Below are 25,685 nucleotides of genomic sequence, written 5' to 3'. Positions count from 1 at the left end.
GCTTCCCTGGTGGCGCAGTGGTTGGAAGTCTGCCTGCTAATGCAGGGGACGCGGGTTCGAGCCCTGGTCTGGGAAGATCCCACATGCCGCGGAGCAACTGGGCCCGTGAGCCACAGCTACTGAGCCTGCGCGTCTGGAGCCTGTGCTCCGCAACAAGAGAGGCCGCGATAGTGAGAGGCCCGCACACCGCAATGAAGAGTGGACCCCGCTTGCCGCAACTAGAGAAAGCCCTCGCACGAAACGAAGACCCAACACAGCCAAAAATAAATAAATAAATAAAGTAGCTATTTAAAAAAAAAAAAAAAAAAAAAGACAGGTTCAAATACAGACATCTAGCAGGGGGACCCCCACCCCGTTTTAAACACAAAGCAAGCCTTTTGAATAACGTCAGTTCTTTCTTTCTCCCTCCTCCTGGGCCCAGATCTTTAACCATCCCGATGGGCAGAATTATGAGGAGGATTTTGTTGGGCTCATTCAACCCCAGGGAGACACAGGCGTTGTTACTTCACAGCTGAAACTCAGCTGCTGAGCCCGCTCGCCAGAGAGGCAGGTACACCCGCAGGTTAGTGGTGACAGCACCTCACGCGTGCCCTCCGAGGACCTTCCGCGCTCTCACAAACAGGCAGTGGAACGTGAAACGGGACACCTGCCCTTCCGCCTGCCCGCTTCTTCTTGGCTCAGTGAGTCGGAGCCGGTCACCCCATCTTCCGGCTTAGAGAGAACAGAGATGCTGACCTCGCCCCCCCCCCCCTTCAAGGGAATGCCTAAAAGGATGTGTAAATGACTTGAAATGCTTCTTGCTTCTTGAGGAATGACCTGCCTGCTTTTAACAGGTTTTACAATCAGCTTCATTAACAAGGATGTGTTAGAGGAAACCATCCTTCTGTTTCAAACGCAGGTCTCCTGCAGCTGTTCCTCCTGCAGCCCCTGCAGCTGTGGGACTTCCTTCCAACCAAATGACGACAGAATGTCCAGCTTCCCTCCCCCCACCTTGCCGCCACCCTGGGACCTCCTGGCCAGCCTGCCCTCCTGGCCTGCTCCAGGCTTCCCTGAGATCAGTGTTCCAGCTTCTACAACTATGTGTTTTTATCTCCTGATAATAGTTAATACAGTGTACAGTGTTAAGTAAGCATGGAAGAAAAGGTTGCTATATGAATTTAATTGCCAGTTTTAGAGCTGGATCTACAAATATTAATAATAATAGTAAATTATTATATATATTAATATGTATATTATATTATTTATATATATATAAATAAAAATAGTAAATTACTGTGTGTGCCAGGCACCGTCCTAAGCACCTGAATGCTTTGTGCTATTACCATTCTCTAATTCTAAAGATGAGGAAACAGACAAATTAAGTGACTTGCCCTTTGTCACTAGATAGTAAGTGGCGGAGACAGGGCTCCAGTCTGGATGGGTGTGACCTCAGAAATGAGATCCAGGGGCACGTAGTAGTCAGCCCCTCGTGTGCTCTGCTCCTTGAGTGTAATATGCTCCTTGTAAACAATGCGCTCCCTGTAATATCAACGTGGAAGCTGAGGCCAGGGAAGCAATTTGCCAGGGTCTCCCAGTTAGCGGCGGGGCTGGCCCCAGTCTCTCGGCCCCTGTCCTAGGGTGCCTTCATTACCCCACACCACCTCTCGAGGGTCCCCACCAGCCTGTGTCCAGATCCCAGGCTTGCCTTCAAGAGAAGCCACACGTGGCAGCTCTGGGTCAGACAGTGGCCGGGGGGCTTTTGGTTCCGTGGCCTGCTGGGAGCCACCGGACAGCCACGTTTGTTCCTGCCAGGCCAGGGGCTGGCGTGGGGATGGGGAGAGCTTGACTTTTGCTGCTTCTACCCCCTGCTGCCTGGCAATGGCTCCCCCCCACCAGGGCATCTGTGGAGGTCAGGGGCAGGCCGAGCAGGTCTGGTCCAGGTCCTGCCCGGGCCCCCATGGGCACTATTTTTTTAAGTGGTTTTTGGGTTTGTTTGTTTGTTTGGGGGTGTTTTTTTGGCCACACTGTGTGGCATGTGGGATCCTGACCAGGGATCGAACCCGTGCCCCCTGCATTGGGAGCCCGGAGTCTTAACCACTGCACCACCAGGGAAGTCCCGCCCATGGGCACTATTGATATGGTCGGCCCTGTTCTCCACCACGAATCCCATGACAGCCGCCCTGGCCCACCTTGAGCCAGCCAGCACAACGCCAGCCCAACAAAGCAGAAGGGCAACGCCAGAAGTGTTAGAAATGCTGTCTGGCTTAAGTGATGGTTTCTGTTTTCTTTTTCCCGAAGTGTGTGGAGGAGGAGGGAGGGGACAGGAGACTACAAAGGCCACAAAACCAAGAGCTAAGCTGGACTCAGAAGAAGCTGAAGGAGAAGGCCCTGGGCGGGAGGGTGATGCCGGTGTCTGTGAGGAGGGGCCCCCTGGAGCTGCGTCAGGCTGGCCTGGCCTCCGGGTGGGAAGCAAGGCACAAGCCGTGCTCTGATCAGCTCCGTGGGGACGTGGAGGCCAGCATGTGCCGCTCTGCTTAAAGCTCTCAGGGGAGACTGAGACAGAAATACCTGTGGCTGCCTGAAACTGGGAGGCTGGCAGGGTTGCTGGCATGCACCACCCCAGGGGGTACCGTTCACACTGGGTTCTGTGGAATGCTGGGGCTCAGGATTGGCGGAAAAACTAGGGAAGGTCAAAAGAGATTAGACAGGCTTCTTGTCCTAGTGAGACGGATGGGCAAAGAGAAGCAGACACACATTTTATTCTTTATTCCTCCGTGCCTTCAACTGGTTTCTTTCCTTGCAGATATGATTCCGCCCTTAAAGACCTTAAGGAGGCCTTGACTCAGCTTCGAGGGAACCAGCTGATCGACTACAAGATCCTGGGGCTACCGTTCAAGCTGTTTGCCTGTGAGGTGAGGAGGAAGGGCCCAGCCTGGGCAGGAGTGGATGCTAGCTGAGGGGCAGCTGACAGTTGAGATGCACGTCGATCTGTTGACACATCCGGGAGCCTGGAAAAGGCACTTCGCCTTCCCCTGCCTTGGGACTCAGATTTTTCCCTTAAGAAAAGACTCAGATCAATTGCTTCGGGCTCCTCATGGAGTCCTCAGTTACCTGAGTGCATGGATTTTATTAATGTGAGGTTCAAAGGACCATGTAGAAATGAGTTTGCTGGGTTCTCTGAAGGGGGAGGCTTGGCTGCACACGACTATGTTGGCCTGTGAAAGTTGTCATAATAATTTGCATAATTCAGGTGAACAGGCAATTTTCTCAGCATTATACTGACAAATCCAAAATCACGGGTTCACTCGCCATACAGAACCTGCCTTAACCCTGCTCAGTTCCCAAGTTCACACTCTTTGCGATGAATGGTCTGGCCTCATGTACTTGGTATATACCCAAAGAGAGAGTGAGGACAATTTAGCACCAAGCTGTCCCCTCCTGGTCAGAGAACAGCTCAGAGCACACAGTTAGGAAAGGTCTCCATAGAAGGATAACTTATGTTCTGTATGACCAAGACGGAGAGGCATGTCTGGCTGTGACTTTATAGGTTCATGTACTTTTTCCAACCCACCCTCTCCACTCCCGTTGTAAACCCCAAATATATACCAGTAGCTTTAAAATTAAAATTCATGCAAGTATCATAGATCTTTATTTAGAAGAATTGGTGAAAAAATGTCCCCTTGTTTTAGTTTCTCAGACAGGAGGAGCCAAGTGTCCCCAGGGTCACTCAGGGCTAATAATAGAGTCCACAGCTGCCTGGGCCCCTGGGGACACACGTCCCCACCCAGCCCTGTGACAGGATAGCGACTTACTTCAGTTCTCCCAGACTAGGGAAATGAGGCTTTTCGGTGGGAATTGGCTGGCATTTGGCCAGCTTCTAGAGTACCGTCTCTCAACTGTGGTCCTTTTGATACGTTGGACCAGCTCATTCTTTATTATGGGGACTGGCCTGTGCATTGTAGGATGTTGAACAGCATCTCTGTCCTCTACCCACTAGATTCCTACAGCACCCCACCCGCACTGTGACAACCTAAAATGTCTCTAGATATTGCCAGTTACCCCTGATTGAGAATCACTTACCCAGAAGCTCTAGAGAAAGAATCCTAGAATGCTACCATCAAAGCAGAATTCCATGGGAGGGACGTTCCCCCTCTAGTTGGAGTTGAAATGACCAGGGGGCAGGAAATACTGCCTGTATGGGCTTCTCTGTAAGGGAGGCTGGACTTTTCAGGGTCCCGTATACCACATGGGACACTCCAGTCACTTCCCTACTTATAAAGCCACCGCTCCCTTCCCACCAGGGTTCTGAGAAATCACACCATCCTTTTTGAAAAGAGTCTGGGGCTTTTCCAGTCATGGAGTCATAAAAACCTGTTGCTAGAAAAGGTCTTAAGGGCAGGCGGCTGAGAACCAAACAGGAAGTTTTAAATGGCCTCGAGCTCTCCTTTCTTCCTGCACACGTGGTCAGGGTTGGGCTGGGCTGGCCAAGCATGTATGCAGAGGACAACAGCTCATTGCTGCTCAGAAATAGCCCAGGAAGGGAGTCTAGATCTCTGTGTCTGGGCTTGGTCCCTGTGTCCATCGTTCAGCACCAGCCACTAACTCTATGGAAAAACCAACCATGCCCCCATCCATACTTGCCTTGATAAACTGTCCTTTTTATCTGGATGAGGCCCTGGACCAAATCACAGTGTGGGTGGCAGACTGGTATAGAGAAGTGTATTAATTATCTGCTGCTGATTACCAAATTGCTCTACAGCAGAGTGGCTTGAAACAATACCGTTTATTCTGTCACGGTTTCTGGGCTCAGGAACCCAAGCTTGGCTGGGTGGTGCTGGCTCAGAGGCTCTCATGAGGTTGCAGTCAGGATGCTGGCAGGGCTGCTGTCATCTGAAAGCTTGACTGGGGCCAGAGGATCTACTTCTAAGGTGACTTAGATACCTGGCAAGTTAGTGTTACTGGTTGTTAGGAGGCCTCAGTTCTTTGCCACATGAACTTCTCCATAAGGCGGCCCGAGTCCTGTCATGACATGGACTTCCCCCAGAGGAAGTAATGAACCAAGGGAAAGTAATATGGAGAATCAGTGTCTTTTATAACGTAGCTTCAAATGTCACACCCCCCCTCCTTTCCATAATATTCCATTGGCTACATCTGTCAGCTCCCTTGGATGTGGGAGGGTGAGAATCACGGGAGCCATCTTGGGATCTGGCTGCCACTAAAGCAAGGACTTTGGGATCAGAGAGACAGTGGTCAGATCCCTGCCCAACACTTACTAGTTGTATAAACCTAGGGAAGTTATGTGTCATTTCCGAGCCTCAGGTTCCTCATCATCTGTGAAGAGAGGCTGAGTACTTACCTCATACACATTTGCTAATAAATTCACTCGTTTTTGCATACATTTATAATGCCTGCTAGTGTCAGGCAATGGAGGTCCAGGAGTCCACAAGCCAGTGTCAGCAGCCAGAAGCTCATGGTCACGTGTAATGCAAGGTGATGAGGTTAGGACAAGAGAAGTGCTAGGGAAGGACTATGGAAGCACAGAAGTGAGGCCCCTACCTTGTATGGTGGTTGTGGGGTTAGAGATAACACAGATAAAGTGCCTGGCCCAAAGAGGCGGTCAGTAAATGGTATCACTGATACCAATGGTATCAGGCAGCACTGATTTCCAGGAGCCCCAAGTTCTTCGTAGATTTAGCCTTCTGACTGCAAACACAAAGAATCCCCAGATGGCATCAGTCTGCAGACTCGGCCCTGTGATCTTCCCCCAAACCATGTGGGCTCTCCCTGAGAAGGCAGGCGAGACCTCTTTGCTCAGCCTGCCGGCAAGTCCTGAGATAGTTCCCCAGATAATAGTAATGAGAGTAATGAACAGCTATGCAGCATCTAGTGTGTGCCAAGCAATTGAACTCAGTGCTCTATGTGAATTATTTATTTCTTACAAAAATCTGGAGGCAGGAAACGTTATTATCACCATTTTATAATGAAGCCGAGGCCACATACTAGCAAACAGCCCTGGGGTACCTCCACTGCACTGCCTCCGCGGGTTACAGCTTGGAAGGCCAACAATCCCCTTCTCCAGCGGGGCCTCAGTTGACCAGCTCTACCTCCTCTCTGAGGCCCTGGAGAACTGCCCACACCCCACCCCAGGGCATCAGGCTGTGACTCCCATCACTTTCACCTGTGAAAATCTTGCAGCAGCTCCTGGCTGTTCAGTCATCCTCCATACATGCTGCAAGGAGCCCTAAGAACTTGCTGTGCTGTCGTTAAAAAGAAGTAAAGTAAACCCTACTTGTTAGTTGCCATCTTGATTTTCTCCCACCCCAGGTATAGTGCTGCCCTGGGTTTGTATCGAGCCTCTTTCCACCTCCAGTGGACTTTTGCCCATAGAGTTTCCTCCTGCCCGTATGACTACATCACAGTCTTGTTACTCCTGTGTTCTGGACAGGGTTCTCTTGGTGCTGATGCCGAATGATGCATCTGGAACCCCCTCTCTCTCCATCCCACACCTGCCCAGTCTTTGAGCCCTGGCTCAGTGGCAGAAGCCGGTCTGGGAGACCACAGGCCTGTATTTTATTCCCAACTCTTCAAGGGGCCTTGAGCACATCACTGTTCTCATTACCAAAACCACACAATAATTCTCATCCCCTCCTGACCTACCTGGCTGTTGAAAGAATGCACACGATGTTGGATTTGTGCATTACATGATGTTTTCTTCACACCGTCCTTGTGCTAAATGTAACTCAGGAGCAAGATTGATTGTATTTTGGATATTCCCAGGAGAGCTGGGAAAGGGAGAAATGTCACCACGCAACATTCCGGGAACACACGTGCAAGCTCTTCCCTGCTTGGTCCCTAGATTCGGAGCAGCCTCAAGTTTTATGTTGTGGCCTGTGCTTTTCTAGGTGTTATATAATATTGCTTTCATGTACGCCAAGAAGGAGGAATGGAAAAAGGCTGAGGAACATTTAGCATTGGCTGTGAGCATGAAGTCTGAGCCGAGACATTCCAAAATCGACAAAGCCATGGAAAGTGTTTGGGTGAGTGCGCTGGGCAAGCAGGTGGCAGGAGGATTTGCTTGGGTTTGTGTTTGTTTTAGTGCACGTGCGGATCGGGAAGTCGTAATCGTGGTGCTTTTACCTCCTCTGAACTCTGGGTAACACTGATCTTGGGGCATGTTTCCATGTGGGATCTTGAATCTGGAAGTCTGAGAAGCTGGGGCCTAGAGTATGGGACGGCAGAGCCCTCCTCATGCCCCTCTGAGGGGCGCCTGGTGGCAGCCGGGGAGGTGGGGAGGCTGGGGGGCTGGGGGCTGGGGCCAGCACACAAGGGCAGAGGCTGTGCCCGCTTGCTCACCCCTGGGTCCTCGTAACCTGGCTCTGTGCCAGGTGCATGCCAGCTCTCAACAAAAATGCATTGATTATATGAACGAATGGTGAAAAGTATCCACAGTTTGAGCAAAGCTGGGGATGAAGCTGGTTTTAAATAAGATTTTTAAACACCAGGAACAAGGGGGCTCAAGTCAGTCTGTACATGCCTATCCACGTCTGCGGACACCAGTCCCAAGAGAGCACTGTCGTGGGCCTTGCTTGGGTCCCGGGCCACCTTTGTGGTTGTGGTGCCTCCCAGGCCGTGAGTGACAGCCCTGCCTGAGCCACACAGAGTGGGAAAAGGGCAGCTCCCCTAGGAAAAGAGCGTGTTGGGCAAGCAACACCCACAGATGTCCTCATGGCCTCTCGGTGTAAGGCGATTGTGAACCCAAACGGTCCTACCTTAGACACCCTGAAATAATAACAAGTCCGGCCCTGCACATTGAGAAAAAGTGCTCTTGTAAGGTTATCTCAACGGATCCATGCATCCATTCATTGAGGGAGGCAGGACAAGCACCCTTAGCCCCATTTCACAGGTAATAAAAGACGATGTTCTCTGTGTTTTAGAAACAGAAGCTGTATGAGCCAGTGGTGATCCCTGTGGGCAGGCTGTTTCAGCCAAATGAAAAGCAAGTGGCTCAGCTGGTCAAGAAGGATTACCTAGGCAAGGCCACGGTAAGTGAGGTCACTCAGCGTCCCCTGAGCTCCCTCTGGCATGGGCCCTGTGGAGCAAGGGGGGAGGGACTCTTGGGAAAAGGGCACCTGCCTTGTGGTTCTGCCCTGGGAGAGCAGCAACTTCTAACCCAGAGGGTCAGCAAGCCCATCCTTAGCCGCCCTACACTTCTGGAACCAAGTACCCGCGAGAACAGATCCAGGGTGTGAGAAAGGAGGGAATCTTGGGGAAAACCACAGAGGGATGGGGAAGCATTGCTGACCGAGCCCTCACACCTTCCTTTCTCAATTTCAGGTCGTGGCATCTGTGGTGGATCAAGACAGTTTCTCGGGGTTTGCCCCTCTGCAGCCACAGGTGAGGCGGTCCTGTCCTTCTCCACGGATCGAGGTCTCCAGAGCTCTCTGTGAAACAGCCAACTGGGGAGAATATTGGTGCTCAGCTGCCTCGTTTTAAGGGCTCCTTCAGCTGAGCTCTCAGTGCCTCTGAGGGTGTCTGCATGACCATCCTCTGTCACGGGTCCCGTGACTGGGGGGGGGAATGAGGCAGTTTTAGGCTTAATCTCAAGTCCTCAGGAAGCAACACTCCTGCTTCTCCCCAGATGCCAGGCTTCACTTCTCTAAGTTCTAAGAGAACTGCTGGGTGTATCGTCTCCCCCGATGTCTTGACCATTCTCTCAGGAAATTGAAACACAGCTAGGGAAGGCTTTTTCACAATGCCTCTTCTCAGACACAGGACACAGGGGCTGGCAGGGGACTCCCATGGGGCCCGGGGCCTGAGGCCTTGGCTCTCCCGGCTGCATCTGTCTGCCAGCGTGCAGGAGATTTCCTCGGGAACACAGGTGGGGGGCCCAGGGTGAACCATCTTTCTGCTCAAGCTGGGCTCAGAGACACAGTTCCAGATGGATTAGGTGACAGTGGGTCTAGAAATGTGAAGGCAGAGCTCCCTTATGAAGGGAAGAGGGTAGGGCCGGCTAAGGAAAATTCCAGCTCTGCTGCAAAAGAACCATGGTGGGCAGGAGTGTTGGTCCACACTAGCAGAGGGAGGGGTTTCTGAGCGTGGCAACCACGGTCCAGTGTCCACACTCCCGGTCACGCCGAGAGCAGCGGTGACAGCGTCCCGGGGTCAGGGAGATGACCGCTGGCTCAAAATGGGACCGACACCTGGGCACTGGAGGGTAAGATAAGCAAAGGAGGAGAGCAAGAGAGGCAAAATTCTTTGACCTCTTTCTTCACCATAACGTTGAAGAAGGCCTTGCGGGATTCCCTTGGGCTTCAGGGCAGCCAGGGGACTCCCAGAGGGGAAGAAGCCCGGAGAACTGGGCTCCGTGCTACTCAGTGTAGAACAGGGAACACACCTCAAAAGGAGAGTCTTGCCTGCTCAGTGGCCCTTGGGTTCATTTTTAAATACCCACGAGTGTCATGTGACAGAGCAGACAGTAACTATAGAGCAGCGCTTTGGGAAACTGTTCCAGGAAGGGGATGGAGCTCGAGGGCAAAAGCACCCTCATGACACCGTGTTGCTCTGTGACAGCTGAACTCCAGAGACCAGGTGTGGCTCAAGATGAATTGCTGTGCTGGTGAAACCTGGGCCCTGGGAGCTGGTGGGAGGCGTTATTTTCCAGTGTTTAGTCAGGGTACACTGTGTCCTCTCCCTAGACAGTGTTCTGATTGAGCCAGAGATGCAGTCTTTGATGTTCTGGTCTGGAAGGAGGCTTAAATTACCATTAACCGTCTGTTCTGTCTCCCCCTCCTTCACTTACTGTCCTGCCCTTCTTCATTTCTCCTGAATGTTCAATAGGCAGCTGAGCCTCCACCCAGGCCCAAGACCCCAGAGATCTTCAGGTAAGTTAGATTTAGGCCAAAATGCAGACTATCCAAACTCCAAGCCTGAACTGATGGCAACAAAGGGCTGAAGAAGGTGAAGCTGGGGTCAGGGGCCAAATCTTGTGGAATTTAGCCCAGCATGTTGGCTCCTCCTGCTTTCAGGGCTAGAATGGAGTGATGCAGAGGACAGAGCCCTGGCTGTGGTGGGGTCGACCGTGGGCGTCTGGCCACAGCTGCGTGGTGGCCCCGTGTCCCCAGGTCAAGGTGCGCCCAGAGAGTGAGGGGTTGTTGCTGAAGTGCAGCAGTGCCCGTGGAAGGTGGCCGCTGGGGGCCGCGCGCTGACCTCAGGGTGGAGAGCTCTCTGCGGCCGCAGCCCCCTCGGAGGAGGGGAGGCCGGGCTTCTGGAGTCAGGCGAGCAGAGTGGGAAGCTGGAACGGCACATCCTTTCCTGTGTGGGCGTTTTTCACTGCCTATTGGCACACGTTTCCTGAAGAAGGAAGAGGAAGGACTCAAGAAAAAGAAGTCATGCTTCTGTAAGATGAGAAGCCAAGAATGACATAACCTACAGCTTTCTTAAGAGTTATCTCTAAGTGAGGAAGCAAGCCTAGCTCCTGCACCCGATAGGGAAGTGTGTCACAAAAGGTGAAAAAAGTATACAAAAGCAACTATAAAAATCAGGGGGCTGGATTAGCTCATTCCTAAACTCTCCATGTGCTGGTGGGGGCAGTATCCCCTATATAAATGAATACGGTGTTTGGAAACAAAAGGAGGGGCTGAAGGGAAAGGAAGGAGCAGAGTGGGAGGGAGGGAGAACAAGCAAGGCCAGAGTGAGTGGAGGGCGCGTGGGCCTGCCTCAGTCATACGTTCCGGAGTGGCACAAATGGGACGCCCCAAGAGCAAAGCAGGCCTTGAGGAAACGGTAAAGGGGACATGACATTGTACAAGGCACAGCTAGGCAACCTCAAAGCCCTTTACTGTCCCCCATGCCTCACGGCTCATCTCTCCTGCTCTCTGTCCGCCCCCCCCACCGTGTGCCTGACCCACCCCCATGATGGCTCTAGGTGATTGCTCTGACCCCCTCCCCAACTCATCTTCCTCACCCAGTGGGCTCTCACCCACCTTCACCTTGCGCCCTTCCTCTGATTGGGCTCTACCCAGGCTTGGGCGCTGGCTAAGCATACCCAGGAAACTTCCTCCTCAGAAGGGAAGGGAGGGCAGGGATGGCAAGGCCTCGTTATGAGCGTTGTTATATTTCTTTTACTCTTGTGCCACTTGCACGTATGGTTACAGAGCACGTTCACATGCAGTTTCCTACCGAGTCCCCTTGGGACCTCAGGCAGGCAAGCTCCCTGCTCAGGGTCACCTGGGCAGTTAGAAGTGGAGTTAGAAGGCGCCTGGAGTGAGCCGGCTCCACGTCCGTAGTTGCTGGTCCATAGCGCCATGGGATGGGATGCGGTCCAGGCTAGACAGTGGATGGGATCTTGTATCTTGGGTCTACCCCCTCTTCTCCCCGCTGCCTCCCCCTGCAGGGCTCTGGAAGGGGAAGCCCACCGTGTGCTGTTTGGGTTTGTGCCTGAGACACCAGAGGAGCTCCAGGTCATGCCGGGGAACATCGTCTTCGTCTTGAAGAAGGGCAGTGACAACTGGGCCACGGTCATGTTCAATGGGCAGGTATTCAGAGGACCGGGGGTGGGCTTGGGGGCCCGGGGTCCTGGCCGCACATGGCAGAGCTTTTTGAGGAGCAGCGCCTGCTACCCTCTTTCGACCGTCCACCCACCCCTCCCCATGTCTCTGGGCTGTTCTGTGGTGTGGGCACTGATGAGCGCATCTTTATTCCCCGCTTTCTGGCTCCGTGGTGCTGCATTGCAGAAGGGGCTTGTTCCCTGCAACTACCTTGAACCAGCTGAACTGCGGATCCATTCTCAGCAGAAGCCCCAGGTACTGTAGTGCCAAGGTCTGACCTGTTCCCCCCACTTGCCCCCCAAGCCCCCCACCGACAGACCACGGAGGGGAGAAGAGCAGTGCGGAAGAGGCGCTGAAGACACACTAGTCCCGAGCCCACCTTGCGTTGGTACCAGCTGCCCGGAGCGGAACCTGGGGATGAAGGAAAAAACCCAGATGTGCCGAGTAGAGGCATCGGCAGGACCTACTGGGGCCCCCCAGCTCTGTGATTCCTCCTGGTCACGGGTGACTTGACCAAAGCTATAGCAAATGAATGTTAGGTCTTCCCAGAATGTCCTCTTCACCTGGAAGAATAGTCAATGTGTTGGCTGGTGAAATCCATTCAAAATTAGAAATCTGCTTTAGAGAGCAGGCCTTGCCCGCCACTGCTTCTGATACCGCTGCCACCCCACCCTCAGCCCCCGTCTCAGTGAGCTGCCCTTCTGCCAGGCCTGGGGAGTGGTCTTTGTTGGATCCATGGGGATGTCTGATGGCAGTGGACCCTGTTTCTCTCTAGACTATGCAACCAGTCAGCTGTCCTCTGTGGGCTTGGCCCTCCCTGGCCAGAGTCACTATGTCCAGATGACTTGAAAAGTTCTAACTGCCATGCAAATGAGAAGTGGAATGTTTCCTTTGCAGGGGCAAGATGTGGAGTGAGAGGGTGAGCTAAGACAAGACTCAGGGTCCTACCCCACCTCCAGTGGGTTTCCAGTACGGCTCAACGGGGTAATTAGGCAGCAAGGGCCTTTTTCCTGGGGGTTAGGATCCTCATTTCTACTGTGATTTGTTTTCACCAGGCCAACCTTGCCTCCCATTTAACCAACACTTTCCTTAGTCGCCCCTGAATGTTACCACCACGCCAGCTTTTAGGAAGTCGTTTGCATCTGGCTCCTTTCCATGGGGGTCTGCAGGGTCTCCCCTGCCCCCAACTCCTACCCCTGCCTAAGAACTGCGTCTGAATGAAGGTTCTCACCCTCTCTTCCTGTTCCCTCCAGGAGGAAACCTCGCTGGAGTCTGATATCCCAGCTCCTCCCCATTCCAGTGCTCCTGGGAGACCCCAGTTGTCACCAGGTTTGTGTCTCTGGAGCCCCATCCCAGGGCTGGGTGTACTTGCTCTCCCAGCCTTCCAGGAAAATGTGGTTTCTTGTCCTCCCAGCACGCCACTCAGTGTATGACCACACGGCCCCAGAGGCCCCTCTCTCCTGTACCACTCACCCACCCCAAACACAGGAAATAGATGTCCTTTCTCCCTGCCTGCTCCAGAACACTCATGGGGCTTGGGTAAATGTAGCTGCTTTCTAGGGGACAGTGAGTATCCCAGCTCACTCATTAAGTACTGAGACCTCACCCCAGGAGGAAAGTTTCAAGTAATTGCTTCACATGTTTACTTAAGAGGGGGATGGAGTGGCTCTTTTCAAATGTCTGAGGAGCTCTATCTGGAAAAGAAACTGCTCTGCAGAGCCCTGAGGGCTGGACAAAGAACCACGGGGCAAATGTGCAAGGGAGACTCTCCTGATGTGTGAAGACGGCTGCCCTGGGAAGTCAGGGGCTTTTTGTCACTAATACAGATTAAGCAGATTCTGAGTAAGTGCTTGGCAGAGATGCACTGAATAGGTGGCATGTCCAGATCCTAGATCAGTGATTGTCATGCCCACCTGATCATTAGAATCACTTGGGATGCTCCCCACCCCTATTTTTATTTTGAAAATATCAATCCTACAGAAAAGTTGAAAGTATAGTACAATAAACACCAGAATACCTTTCACCTAAATTCAGTAATTGTTAACATTTTGGACCATATACTTGCCCTGCTCCTCTCTCTAATAGAAGATTTTTTTCTAGTGGCTGAGCCACTTGAAAGTAAGTTACAGACTCGTGACACTTCACCCTACACTTCAGCGTCTGTCTCCTAAGAACAAGGACATTCTTCTGCATAAGCACAATATAATTGTTATATCTAGGATAATGTTAATATTATTTCTTAATTATATAATATAAATTGTATATTTCATATTCAAATTTCTCCTACTGCCCCCCAAAATGTCCTTGATAGCTTTTTTTTTTTTTTGGTGTTTTCTGTCTAGGGGGTCCAGCAAACATATTAACCTAGGAAGATTTTAAGAATTTGGATTCTTAGGCCTTTGATTCTGGTTTTTTAGGACTGGAATCAGGCTTAGGAACCTGTATTTCTAGAAAAAACTTCCCAAGTGATTCCAGTGATCAGCTGGGTTTTAGATCAGTGGTCTTTTTTGATCATGCACCCCTCCCCACCATGGTGGATATCTTTATAATACCTTTACCTTCTCTTATATACATTATATACATACTGCTATATTAATATATTTTGCACATTAGAAAACATACACAAAAATAAAGGACAAAATGAAAATAAGTGGTTCTAATATTTCTTCTAGTGGCCCCTGGCTCATCTTACACTCTCTGATTTTCATTTCTACGGAGCCCACTGCTTTAACTGACCCTTGGGAATCTTGAATGGTACCACTACACCAGCAGCACTGCTGTTAACTGACTTTGGGGATCCCTCCCTAACCCCATGGGTTGGTGAGAATGTGATGGTCCTTTGATAATTACCTATATCGTCCCTAAATCAGAGACTTGGTTCATCTGTGTGTTCATGGCTTCGCCCTTCACATTGCCCCAGTGATTTACCCTGCAGTTTATTACGATTAGTAATCATCCCAGAGGTTAAAGGGTATGAAGTTGGGTGCCCTGTTCTAAGAGGTTTCCTCTTGTATATGGCAGGGGCTGGCCAAGAGTGTTCATTCATTATTTTCTTTTGTTTTATTCCTTACTTTCTTCATTTAGGTCAGAAAGAAAAAAAAGAGCCCAAGGTAACATTTTTTTTTCCTTGTACTATTTCAAGTGGTAGAGGAAGGAAGAGCTTGGGCTGACCACTTAAGCGTGTCCACGGGTGTGTCTCCCTGGATTACAGAAAGAGACCCAGAGGAAGGGTAGACCAGATGCTACCACACATACAGGGACCAGGGACCCCCTCGACAATCCCTCCCTCCTCCATGCACACACTGCCTACCGGCCCATGGCTGGTGGGCCAGATCTAAGCCAGCAGGAATTCTTGGTACTTCCTGGCCTCTCCCTGCCACGGGGTGCTCCCTGTGAGCCGGCGTGTTTCTCAGAGGAAGCCTCAGACACCCCTGAGTTCCCTTTGCTTGCTCTCCCCACAGGAAGTCAAGCTCAGCGTCCCCACGTCCTACACACTCAAGGTGCACTACAAGTACACGGTGGTCATGGAAATTCAGCCCGGGCTCCCCTACAGCCAGGTCCGGGGCTTGGTGGCTAAGAAGCTGGAGCTCCTACCGGAACATACTGAGCTGAGGTGAGCTCCACACAGGGAGCAGTTAGGGGCACACCTGGGAGCCTGCTGCTGGCCCGGTGGGCGGGGGAGGAGGATGGTTCCGCACTGATGCTCTCTGACTTGACTCTTCCTCATGATCTCTACCCAGCTATCGGCCTCGGGACAGCAGTGAGCTGGTGGTCCTTTCAGAAGACAGCATGAAGGATGCCTGGGCCCAAGCGAAAAACTACTGCCTGACTGTGTGGTGTCAGAACACAGTGGTGAGTGCGGTGAGCCCAAGGGCATCTAAGGCCACGTTTCTAATGGGCCACTTCCTCAACAGCAGTTCAGCATTTACCCAGCACCTCCTGTGTGCCTGGCACTAGGCTTGGTGTTACGGGTACGGTGGGTAATGAGCCTCAGCTCTGCCTCCGTTCCATTGCATCCTCACCTGGGTTGCAGCCAGGAGAGGGTTTCCCACAAGAGAGGAGCAGGCCCAGGCGCCCAAAGAAAGCTTCTAGTCCCTTCCATCTGCTGCCACACCTAATTGTTTCAATGTTTAGACCCATCACTATCAAGCAAGGTTGGAATGAAGTCATAGCTTGAGGCTGAGCTCACAGCCATTCTTCACCTTAAGTTTCCACGGGGAAGAACACTTGGGAGTGAAAGAAAGTAGTGAGCATTTATTTCACAAAGAGGTGCCTTGGATAAAAACCTCCTACTAACAGCAAGCATCTATTGAGAACTTCCCATGTGCCGGATACCGTGCAGTCTGTGTATTAATTCTCACAATCCCCATAACTCTATGAGGCAGGTATTGTTATCCTATTTTGTAATTTAGGTAACAAGGCAAAGGGAGGTTAACCTGACCAAGATTACACAGAGCCTGCCTGTACTCTTGAACACCTCACGATACTAACAGTAGAAGGGCAGGTTAGCTATAGGATCTGAGGTCTAGAAAAGAGTTAACTGACTTTCCAGTAAGAATAAAGTCAGGAGTCAGGAGCAAAGTTCGAGGCTAGAAGTAGTAGCTACAAGTTATTACTCTTGGACTTTGTCCCTTAATCTCTCAAGGAAAAGTTGCCATTTCTTTTCGTCGTAGATGTTAATTCTCTCCCCCAACAATGGTCCTTGGAAACCATCCATCTGCTTTCTGTCAACATACTTGTTTGCCTTTTATGTGATTTCACATTAGTGGATCATACAGTATACACTGATGTATTCTTTTGTGTTTTAGTAGTCCATTCCTTTTGAATGCTAAATGGTATTCCACTGTATGGATACCACAATTTGCTTATTCATTCACCTGCTGGTGTACTTTTGGGTTGTTTCCAGCGTTTGTCAAGTGACATTAATTCTTCAACCAACATTTGCTGGGCTCTTACTGCTCTCCTAGATAGGCACTAGAGATATAAAAACTAGTTAAGACACAGGCCCTTCTTGGGGGGAAGACAAGGGCAAACAGATGACTACAAAGCATGTGTTAAGTAAACTGATGGAGATGCACAAATGCCTTACCGTGTTATGTAAGCACTCAGGAGGGCATCTCACCCAAAAAGGCTGGAGGGAAGTGGGACAAGTCAGTAGCCTTCCTAGAGAAAATGATGCTGAAATTGTCTTGAAGCTTATCCTGAAAAAGGTACATAGAAATTAGCAAGGTGGAGGAGGTTAGGATGGATGTATTACATAGATGGAGAGAACAGAGGGAAGACCACAAGAAGCAGCATAATGGGAAAGGGGGCTCAGTGTTACTGGATGCAGCCGGGACAGTGGCTGGAGACAAGGTGGGAAAGGCCACAGGGCCAGATCAGGGAAGGCCTTGTACACTGCTGTGCCAGGGTGATGCTGTGAGCAGGGAGAAAATAGTGAGGCCTTGCTTTGGATCGATGACTCAAGGGGCGCATGAGCAAGGCAGGGAGCTCAGCTAGGCTGGCCGGTGGGCTTCCTCTGAGCACTCAGCTCCCCATCCGCGGTCTGGAGGCTGGGGTGTCCCGACCAGAGTGCATGAGTCTGCAGTCTCCACTGTCCAAAGCTGTTGTTGAGTAGGGTCCCAGTGACACTTCAGTTCTCCCCCTACTCACCTGTGTTTCCTGCTTCAGCATTTGTCGACTGTGGCATCTGCAGTTGTATCAGTCTAAGGGGTATAAAATTAAATAGTTCCTAAGTGAATCCTTGGTCAGTTGCTAGTTTTCACCTGCAAGTAGATTTTGAGACCATGGAAATGACCAGAGTGGGAAAGCTATTCCAGACCATGCAGGCCTTGGGCCCACAGTGGAAGGCAGAGTCCCTCCTCCAAACCCTCATCCTTACAGCTGGGCAGGGGCTTCTGCTCAGTTAAGGAAGGGTCTCTTTGGTAGGTTCTCACTCAAAGGCAAATGTTCGATGGAAAAAAAAAAAATGAATGGGAGGGGAAGAATTAAAGAGGATGGGCCTGGAGGAAGGCCCTGTAGTAAACCCCACAAAGTAACCTTGTGGTTATCTAAGAGTTCAGAAAATTGCCTTCAGGAAGTAGAGACATTGGAGCTGAGACTTGCTGGTGCCTCTGGCTGAGAGGAAAGGCCCGGGACCCTGAGGGTAAGTGCCAGTGCAAGGGGTCCCTTGAAAGTTTGAAAGGTCACTCTAGGTTTTCCAATTGTCTGTTTTTGGACTAATCCCTTCAGTTCTGTCTTTAAAGAATTCTGCTTAGGAGTTCTGCTCTAAATGTGAATTACTTCACTGAAAAGGGTTTTTTTTTTTTTTTTGAAGAACTTTGTCCTACACGCCAATTACCCTGGACATTATAATTTTTTTAATTAATTAATTAATTAATTAATTAATTAATTTTGTTTTTGGCTGTGTTGGGTCTTTGTTTCTATGCGAGGGCTTTCTCTAGTTGTGGCAAGCGGGGGCCACTCTTCATCGCGGTGCGCGGGCCTCTCACTGTCGCGGCCTCTCTTGCTGTGGAGCGCAAACTCCAGACACGCAGGCTCAGTAGTTGTGGCTCACGGGGCCTAGTTACTCCGCGGCATGTGGGATCTTCCCAGACCAGGGCTCGAACCCGTGTCCCCTGCATTGGCAGGCAGACTCTCAACCACTGCGCCACCAGGGAAGCCCTGGGTTTTTTTTTTTTAAATCATTGTTAATTTCTGTAACAATTGTTAACTCCTGCAGGGAGTTTCTGATTAATAGATTTGGGATGGCGCAGAAAATTTGCATTTCTATAACAAGGTGCCCAGTGTTGTGGGTACTGGGGAAAGGGTGTTGGATTTGGGAGTTAGAAACCCAGGTCTGACTTTGGGTTCTGGCACTTACTTGTGACTCAACCTCTGTTTCTCCATCTGAAAAGAAGTAACAATAGTACCTATTCTACCTTTTTCAGGATTACTGTAAGGTTTCAGTAAGATTTTAAGACTCTCTACAGTCCTGCAGACCTTTTGGTTTCATTTATCCAAGCATCCGGTGTTCATAAAGTACATGTCAGGTCTGTGCTAGGTACTGATCACAAACTTGCCTGTCTGAGTTTATAACCCAGGTGCTACACTGACACTTTGCTGACTGATGCTGACTTTAGTGATGCTCAATGTTCGCCGCAGGAAGTTAGGAAAACTAACAGGCCTTTTATTATTTCAGGGTGACCAGGGCTTTCCAGATGAAACGGAAGAAACCCAAAAATCTGATGCTAATAACCAGACAACAGAAGCTCAGCTTAAGGAAGGGAGCCAAGTGGTAGCACTCTTCAGCTACGAGGCTACCCAGCCAGAAGACCTGGAGTTTCTGGAAGGGGATGTAATCCTGGTGATATCAATGGGTAAGTGCTACTCCTGGATTAGAGTAACTAATTCACACGTTAGCAGGAATAAGTTCAAGAGCAGAGAGAAGAAAACATCAGTAAGCTACAAACTTTAGCCAATGGTTTCAATATCCTGCCTAGCTTTCAGCCGGAGGGAGCAAAACTGAGCACTGACCTTTCCATCTGATGCTCTCTCCTGGGCAGGGAAGCAACAAATGGCAGACTTAAATCACATTTTGATTATTAAAGATTGTTTTGGAAGCCATGGATTCTCATACCAGAACTAATGAATTGGAAGGTGGCTAGAATCATTTTGCCTTTGCGCCGAACCACATGATATTGATCTTCTGCAAACTACAGTTCTTTGAATTGATGTACTTTTCGAAGATGAAGGAAGAAGGGGATAAATTTTGCCTTAAGAAGCAACTATTCAGAATTGCTCTCTCTGGCGACTTTCCTGGATGTTACAAATCAAACACATTAAACACTGAAATAAGTGGAGGGTTCTAATTTAGTTCTTCTCAAACTTAAGTATGCTCATGCATCCTTTGCAGTTTGTTAAATAAAATTCCTTGGCCCAGCTCCAGAGATTCTGATTCGGGTCTGGGGTGGGGCTCACTGATTTGCATTTTTAACAAGCTTCTAGGTGATGCTGGTCTACTGACCATACAGAGGAGCGCCGCTCTAACTCATGGTTTGACGCAGTCTTATTTCTCTACCTGGTAACAAGTAAGACTCACATCAAAAGCTTCATTCACATGGCTGAAATCTTGTGCATTAGTAACGCGAAGTAGTGAAACCGAACACTATTTATCAGTTATAACAGAAAGTCCAACAGGTTAAGAAATGAGAGCAGGGGATTTTAAAGTTAATGGGGTAAAGAGTGTGTGTACGAGACTGTGGCGACTAACTCAAAATGAGAGTAATGAAAAACAGAAACAGGATGCACAATCAGTGCCTATCTTCTGAAAGGGAGAATGGAAACTCAGTTTTAAGAGTTGGATTTAACTCCCCACACCATTTTTTTAAGTGTCAGTATCAACCAATCAGCTAAATTGTCCAGAAGTGTTTTTTCGGGGTTGGGGATAAGAAAAAGACAAGTGAATGCTCTGAAAAACCTTCTGGGTAGGTATGCAGAGAAGGTGGTGTACTCTTTACTGGGATATGTATAAAAGTCTAAGTCGGTCTAATTCAGAAAGTATCCATGTAATATTTTGAAACTTTATTATAACACTTACAGAGAAAACAGAATTCAGCATAAACATCGTGTGGGGCTGAGGGGCGAGTTCAACTGTATTCAACAGTTGTGAGAGAGTTTCATTCCAAAAGTTTCTCAAATTTATAATGTGAATCACCTGGGGAGCTTGTTAAAATGGATTCCAACTCAGGTTTGGGGTAGGACCTGAGATTTTGCATTTCTCGTATGCTCCCAGGATCCAAGACAAACAAATGCTGATCCATGACTCACATTATAGGAGGAAGAATCAAGACAACAGTTTGCAATTAGAATTACCTTGAGTGAACTTTAGAAAAATCTCTGATGCCCGGCCACACTCCAAACTAATTAAAGCAAGAGTTTCTGGGGACAGGATCCAAGCACCAGTGCTGCTGTAACATCCGATGCAGATGTCTTACATCCAAAGATGAACTTCTGAACTGGTTCTATGGTCTGGTAGATGGGCTCTGGAGTAGGTCATACGTTACCTAAGGTGTCTGATATTTATTGGCAGAATGACCCTGAACAAGCTATTAATCTCTCTGGGTCTCCTTTTCCTTAGTAAACCGGGGATATTATCTACAACTGAGTTATGAAGTCTGTGCCTGCACTTTATTAAAGTCTCAAAATAGGTGCTATGAAAATTCTTATATTTTACGAACATGGACTGAACCCATCACTAGCTCCAACTCTCAATTCTTTGATCATTCACCAGTGAACATTCATTATTAACATATTTAACCAGTGGCATGTCCCTTTCCTGTAATCAAAACAAAGATTCCCAAGAAAGCTAAAACTCTTTGTTAAAAATAAAAAAACAAAAAAAAAAAAATCGTATCTAAAGATTCATTGTTCAATTTCTTTCACTTTATTTCTTTGGTAACATTTTGAAAAATCTAATTCATTCTTCTGCATTTTACTCCTCCATTATCATGTCTAAGACAGAAACGAATAATGAAATGGCTAAGTCCTATGTTTGCTCTTACCTCCAATCACTTTCCAAAGCAGACTTTTCCCTGTTAGCACAACTGGGGCGTGAAGAAGGACTGACAAAAGATCTGTGTGCAATATTCAGATGAGGTAATTCTCCTATACTCATTTTAGAAACTGAAGTATATTTTTCCTTTTATCAGTGAATGAAGAATGGCTGGAGGGGGAGTGCAAAGGGAAAGTTGGCATTTTCCCCAAAGTTTTTGTTGAAGAACGTGCAACTACAGACTTGGAAAGCACTCCTAGAGGAGTCTAGGATGTTTCACAAACTACAAAGTTGAAGAAAAGGAGGTACTATCATTTGCAAGATTTAGCACGCCTCTGCAGGACACTGTACAGAGACATCGCTGTTTGGAAGTATTAATTCATCTACTTTTCCCTGTTAAAATTTAACCTATTAGACAATGATGTGGAACTTAAGATGATGATTACCTTGGAGGTAGGGAGGGGGTGGTGGTTGGAAGAGTCTGGAAGGGCATGAGGGGGTCTTCTAGGGTGCTGATAATCTGTTTCTTGCTCTGAGTGCTGGCTACCCAGATATGTTCAGTTCGTGAAAATTCACCGAGTTGTACACTTACTATCGGTACACCTCTCTGTGTATGTGATGCCTCAATAAAAAACTTACAAAAACAAGATACCCAGAGTGCAGGCCCAAGACCTAAGTGTAATTACCCCCATTCCTGCACCATTACTATCACAGACTCCTAGGGCCTCAGGTAACTTTACAGGTAATTCAGAAGGCGCGTGCACACGCACACACACACACAAAATTAACATTTTGGGGGGTTAACAGTCTTGTTGCTTAAACAGAACCTAGACTGAGTTATGTACCCCTGAAATACAGCTTTTAATTCCACAGAAAATTAAAATACTAGAACTACATCCCTTCATGTGTTCTCAGGGAGGAACATTTGTTAAGAGTTCAGTAATGAATGTATGCCACTAATAAATAAGAAATGAAAAGCAGCTGTGTTCAGGAAACCAGTTGGTTAGTACTACCCTACTAGGTAACATTTTATAATAAGTATTCTAGTAATATACATGATAGAATGCTATCGCTTTATGCTGGTTATCATTTAACCAAATGGCCCAGTTTTTCAGGGTTAACTTGGGTGAGAGTTTTCCATAAATACTAAAGACCTGGCCTTAATCCCCCCACTTCCTTTTGTAGAATACATGTGGCTTTGTTAACAATTTTTCAAGTGTGTAGGTGCGTGTGAAAAGCACAGTTAGGAAATGAAGTGTAGACTGAATCAACATCACGGTGAAAGGGCAGCTGCTGGGCATGCACACACACACTGGTGAGCTGTGGTGCTGGCTTCTGGCACGTGGCAAAGGCCCGGCAGGCTACCACTGGAAATATGGGACACAACTTGAAGAAATACAACCCCAAAGCAAAGAACACCAATTACTGTTGCTGCTCATCACACTTGTGAGTTTACTGGGCCAAAAGGATAAACTATCTCTGAGCTGCTTTATTAAGGGTGACAATAAGAATAAAAACGCTGAGCTGTTAAAAGAATTGACAGTTTCTTTCTACCCATCCCTTTCCATAATCCTGCACATTGGTTAGGAAAATTACTAAAAGCAAAAATAACCCTGAAGCATATCTGGTTTTTGACCTTCTTTGCTTTCCCCTAGATGACTTGTAAGTAGTTTAAATTTTTGTTTTTTAAGTTGGATTTTCTTTTAGGATAAAAAAGAAACAATCTATACACAGATCTGGTTGGAGAGAACATGGTTTAATTAAAGGCAAAGCTGATTTCAGCAGCTGCAGGTCTTGCACAGACAGACCAAAACAAAAAACAAAAACAAAAAAATAAACACAAAAGAAAGTTTACTACACAAAACCAGTTTCTGATGAAGATTCTCCTCTCCCTCCTCATTACTCCACACTGAGGATGATAAGGCGAGGAACCCCGCCCCAAGAGTCAGAAAACATTCCAAACACCAAATTCTCATGCAGAAATGGGGCTGTAGATGGGACGTGGGCACTACGTGGGACCGAGACGGTGAACCTGGTTAGCTTGTCAAGGGTGCAAGAATCGGTGACAGTTCAAACACTGGAATGTTGCAGCTGCCTGAATGCAGAGCTCAAACACACAAAGTGGGTAAAGGCAGCAGGGAAGGAGGCTTGGGACGGAGGGAAAGGGAGAAAGGTGGACACGGGGAAGGGGCTGGAGAGAAGCACAAAGGGTTTCATATTGCCACTGGGTGGGGGGACTTCACCCTTTGGGACCTTTCAAAAAAATAAAACAAAACAAAACAAAACCCAAACACCATGTCAAACTAAAAGAGCAATAATGTAAGCATACAGGACTCCAACCACTCTCTCGGAAGAGCAATGAGCATGAATCTCACCCCTTTTCATTGCTGGGGTTGCCCAGACTCCAGTGACGACCGGGGCTCCTGGATGTGCTTTGCTCTGCAGCTGTTTTCCAGCTCTGAAGTCCCACGCTAGCTCCACACACTCACACGCATCACCCCTCCCCTCTGGGGGAGCAGACGGGCATGTGTGCGCACACACTCACACTCACACACACACACACGCAAAGGAGAGCTCTCCCAGAAAATAAACCCTACCACTAGCACAGCAATTGGACATTTAGATTGTTTCCATAATTTCCCCTTAAAATATTACTTTTCCAGGAAATGACTATCAGAAATGCTGTCCTTCTGTTTCTACACAAGAAAATTTTCAGTCCTCTTTCCTTCTAATAAATATCAAATAAAAGTTTATTTTCCTTTCTTCCACCTTTTCCAGAATGGACTTCCTTGTGTTTTCTTCTCTGCATGATGCACACGTGTCTGTGTTGCCTTGAATTTCACTCTGAAAGTGGAGGCTGGGAGACTGCAGCCGGGCAGGGGCCTGGCCCCTCGGTGGGCTATGCAGACGCCGCTGCTGCTGCTTCCTTCTTCTTCAGACTGTCTTTTGGGCCCCAGCTGCTGGACCCCATGCTGTTGCTTCTCGGCGAGATGTTGTGCATGTTAGGAATAATAACGATTACTAGCACACAGCACAGGGCAGAAAAGGGGTGGAGGTAGGGACAGGAGGAGGTGGGTGGTAAGTAGGATGGGGGCACAAAAACCAACCAAACAAAAAATAACCACACTGAAAGCTTCTGCCTATTCAAATGCGTCAGGGCCACGAACGGACCAGCCTGCCTTCTGTGGGACTGCCTGCTTTGCTACCGTACAATGTACAGGAATCAAAAACGTTCATTTAAAACCCTACAGCAGCTTGTCTGCTAGTCCAGCCCAGCACCACCACCCGCGCTGCATCCTCGACTGGGGCTCAAGCACCTACAGAGTGAAGGGCATTTCCTGCTGGAGTCTCCAGGCCAGAGGAGGGCCCACCAGAACCTTCGGAGTGAAAGTTGAGGCCTTGTCCTCTCCCTTATGGAACATTTCCACTGGCTGAAGAGGTCAGTTTCCCCATCCTGTCACCACCAACCTCTCACAGGAGCAGTGCACGGGGCTTGCTTTGCTACACACTGACTAGAAGAAGCACATCCGTGTGCGGAAGAATTCAGTGTGATATCTTACTACTGAGAGGAGTAACAATGACAAAAGATGTTCAGGAATAATTTCAACTACATTCTCAGTCAGCAAAGCAATCATTAATGGATTCCTATTTTACTCCCCAAAGAGGAAAAAAAAGGACTGAGACGTTCCCATTGGCTTCTCCCATCTGCCTTCCCTTCTCAGCTTTCACTTCCCATGTGGCTGGGGACATGCACGATGGAGAAGGTGAAAGGCGGTGGTATCAGGTAACTGAGTGAGACAAACAGCAGTTCCTCTCTCCCTCCGGAAGGCCCCGGGGGGACGGAGAGTTCCTGATGGTTTTTTCTTTTGCTGCACTGCAGACATTTCGTGCACACTCAGTGGGCTGGTGGAACACTTACACCCTCTCAACAGCGAGAAACAGAAAAGAGGGCTGCCACCTGCAGGGGACTGCGTGGGCCAGTCCCGCAGACCCAACGTGCCATGGTGTATGGAGCCTTCGTTCCCAGGGTTGCCACTCTGGCCTCAGTGTGGAGGGTTCATGGTGCCTTGTCCCCGCTGCTGTTTCTGCTTCTGCTGCATTAACAGCTGCTCCAAAGCGGAAGGTCCAGGATGCATCATGGAACTGGACCAAATAGACTGAAAAACAGCCCAGAGCTTGTCAGCAGAGGTCAAATGCCTGGTTGTCTTTAAGGGATTTGTTTTTCAATCCCAGCCAAACATAAAGGCATATATGCCCCAAGATTCCCAAACCCTAAAAAAAACCCCGCTATTAGAAAAAGTTGTTTTAAGACCAGGTCTTCAAGACAGGTTAGTTCCCATTAAGATCATTTTAAACCAGAAAAGGTGAAAGTATGTTTTATATAAAGTCTTTTTGCTAAAACTCAGCTCCATGTGAGACCAGAGCATTTACCAGAAAGGTTTCAGGCAAACAAAACATTTCTGAAATTAGATGCCCTTCTCTGACTTGTTCAGAAAAGGCTTAAATAAAATATTCCAAGGTGAGTCCGAATTTTCTTAATCTTAGAATCCAACTAAAACCTTCATGTCTGTCCCCCTGAGGATACTGCTTTATCGCTAGTGAATTCACAAATTAAAAAAAAAAAGTCC

The 25,685-nt window shown here is 48.7% G+C and overlaps 2 protein-coding genes across 11 annotated transcripts in view; one reads left to right on the top strand and one right to left on the bottom strand.

Annotated features, from left to right (window-relative positions):
* NCF2 (neutrophil cytosolic factor 2) overlaps nt 1–21,706 on the top strand; it is a 28,528-nt gene extending 6,822 nt beyond the window's left edge. Inside the window, exons 3-15 of the mRNA XM_036850810.1 lie at nt 2,783–2,891; nt 6,882–7,016; nt 7,914–8,021; nt 8,314–8,373; nt 9,817–9,860; nt 11,372–11,513; nt 11,712–11,780; nt 12,779–12,854; nt 14,610–14,635; nt 14,987–15,138; nt 15,266–15,377; nt 18,706–18,883; nt 21,215–21,706. Of these exons, the coding sequence (XP_036706705.1) occupies nt 2,783–2,891; nt 6,882–7,016; nt 7,914–8,021; nt 8,314–8,373; nt 9,817–9,860; nt 11,372–11,513; nt 11,712–11,780; nt 12,779–12,854; nt 14,610–14,635; nt 14,987–15,138; nt 15,266–15,377; nt 18,706–18,883; nt 21,215–21,327 (1,324 nt within the window). The 3' untranslated portion in view covers nt 21,328–21,706. The remainder of the gene's footprint in view (nt 1–2,782; nt 2,892–6,881; nt 7,017–7,913; nt 8,022–8,313; nt 8,374–9,816; nt 9,861–11,371; nt 11,514–11,711; nt 11,781–12,778; nt 12,855–14,609; nt 14,636–14,986; nt 15,139–15,265; nt 15,378–18,705; nt 18,884–21,214) is intronic.
* Nucleotides 21,707–22,795: 1,089 nt separating this feature from the next.
* SMG7 (SMG7 nonsense mediated mRNA decay factor) overlaps nt 22,796–25,685 on the bottom strand; it is a 73,624-nt gene continuing 70,734 nt past the window's right edge. For 5 of the 10 annotated variants that reach the window (XM_036850756.1, XM_036850743.1, XM_036850745.1 and 2 more), the window contains one exon: nt 23,766–25,214. In XM_036850756.1, coding sequence (XP_036706651.1) covers nt 25,101–25,214 — 114 coding nt within the window. In that variant the 3' untranslated portion in view covers nt 23,766–25,100. Of the gene's footprint in view, nt 25,215–25,685 lie in introns of all 10 variants that reach the window. The other 5 variants (XM_036850786.1, XM_036850775.1, XM_036850794.1 and 2 more) reach the window with 3 other exon arrangements.

The sequence above is a fragment of the Balaenoptera musculus genome, chromosome 1, assembly GCF_009873245.2.
Source record: "Balaenoptera musculus isolate JJ_BM4_2016_0621 chromosome 1, mBalMus1.pri.v3, whole genome shotgun sequence".
NCBI lineage: Eukaryota > Metazoa > Chordata > Mammalia > Artiodactyla > Balaenopteridae > Balaenoptera > Balaenoptera musculus.
This window is presented reverse-complemented; position numbering and strand designations above follow the sequence as displayed.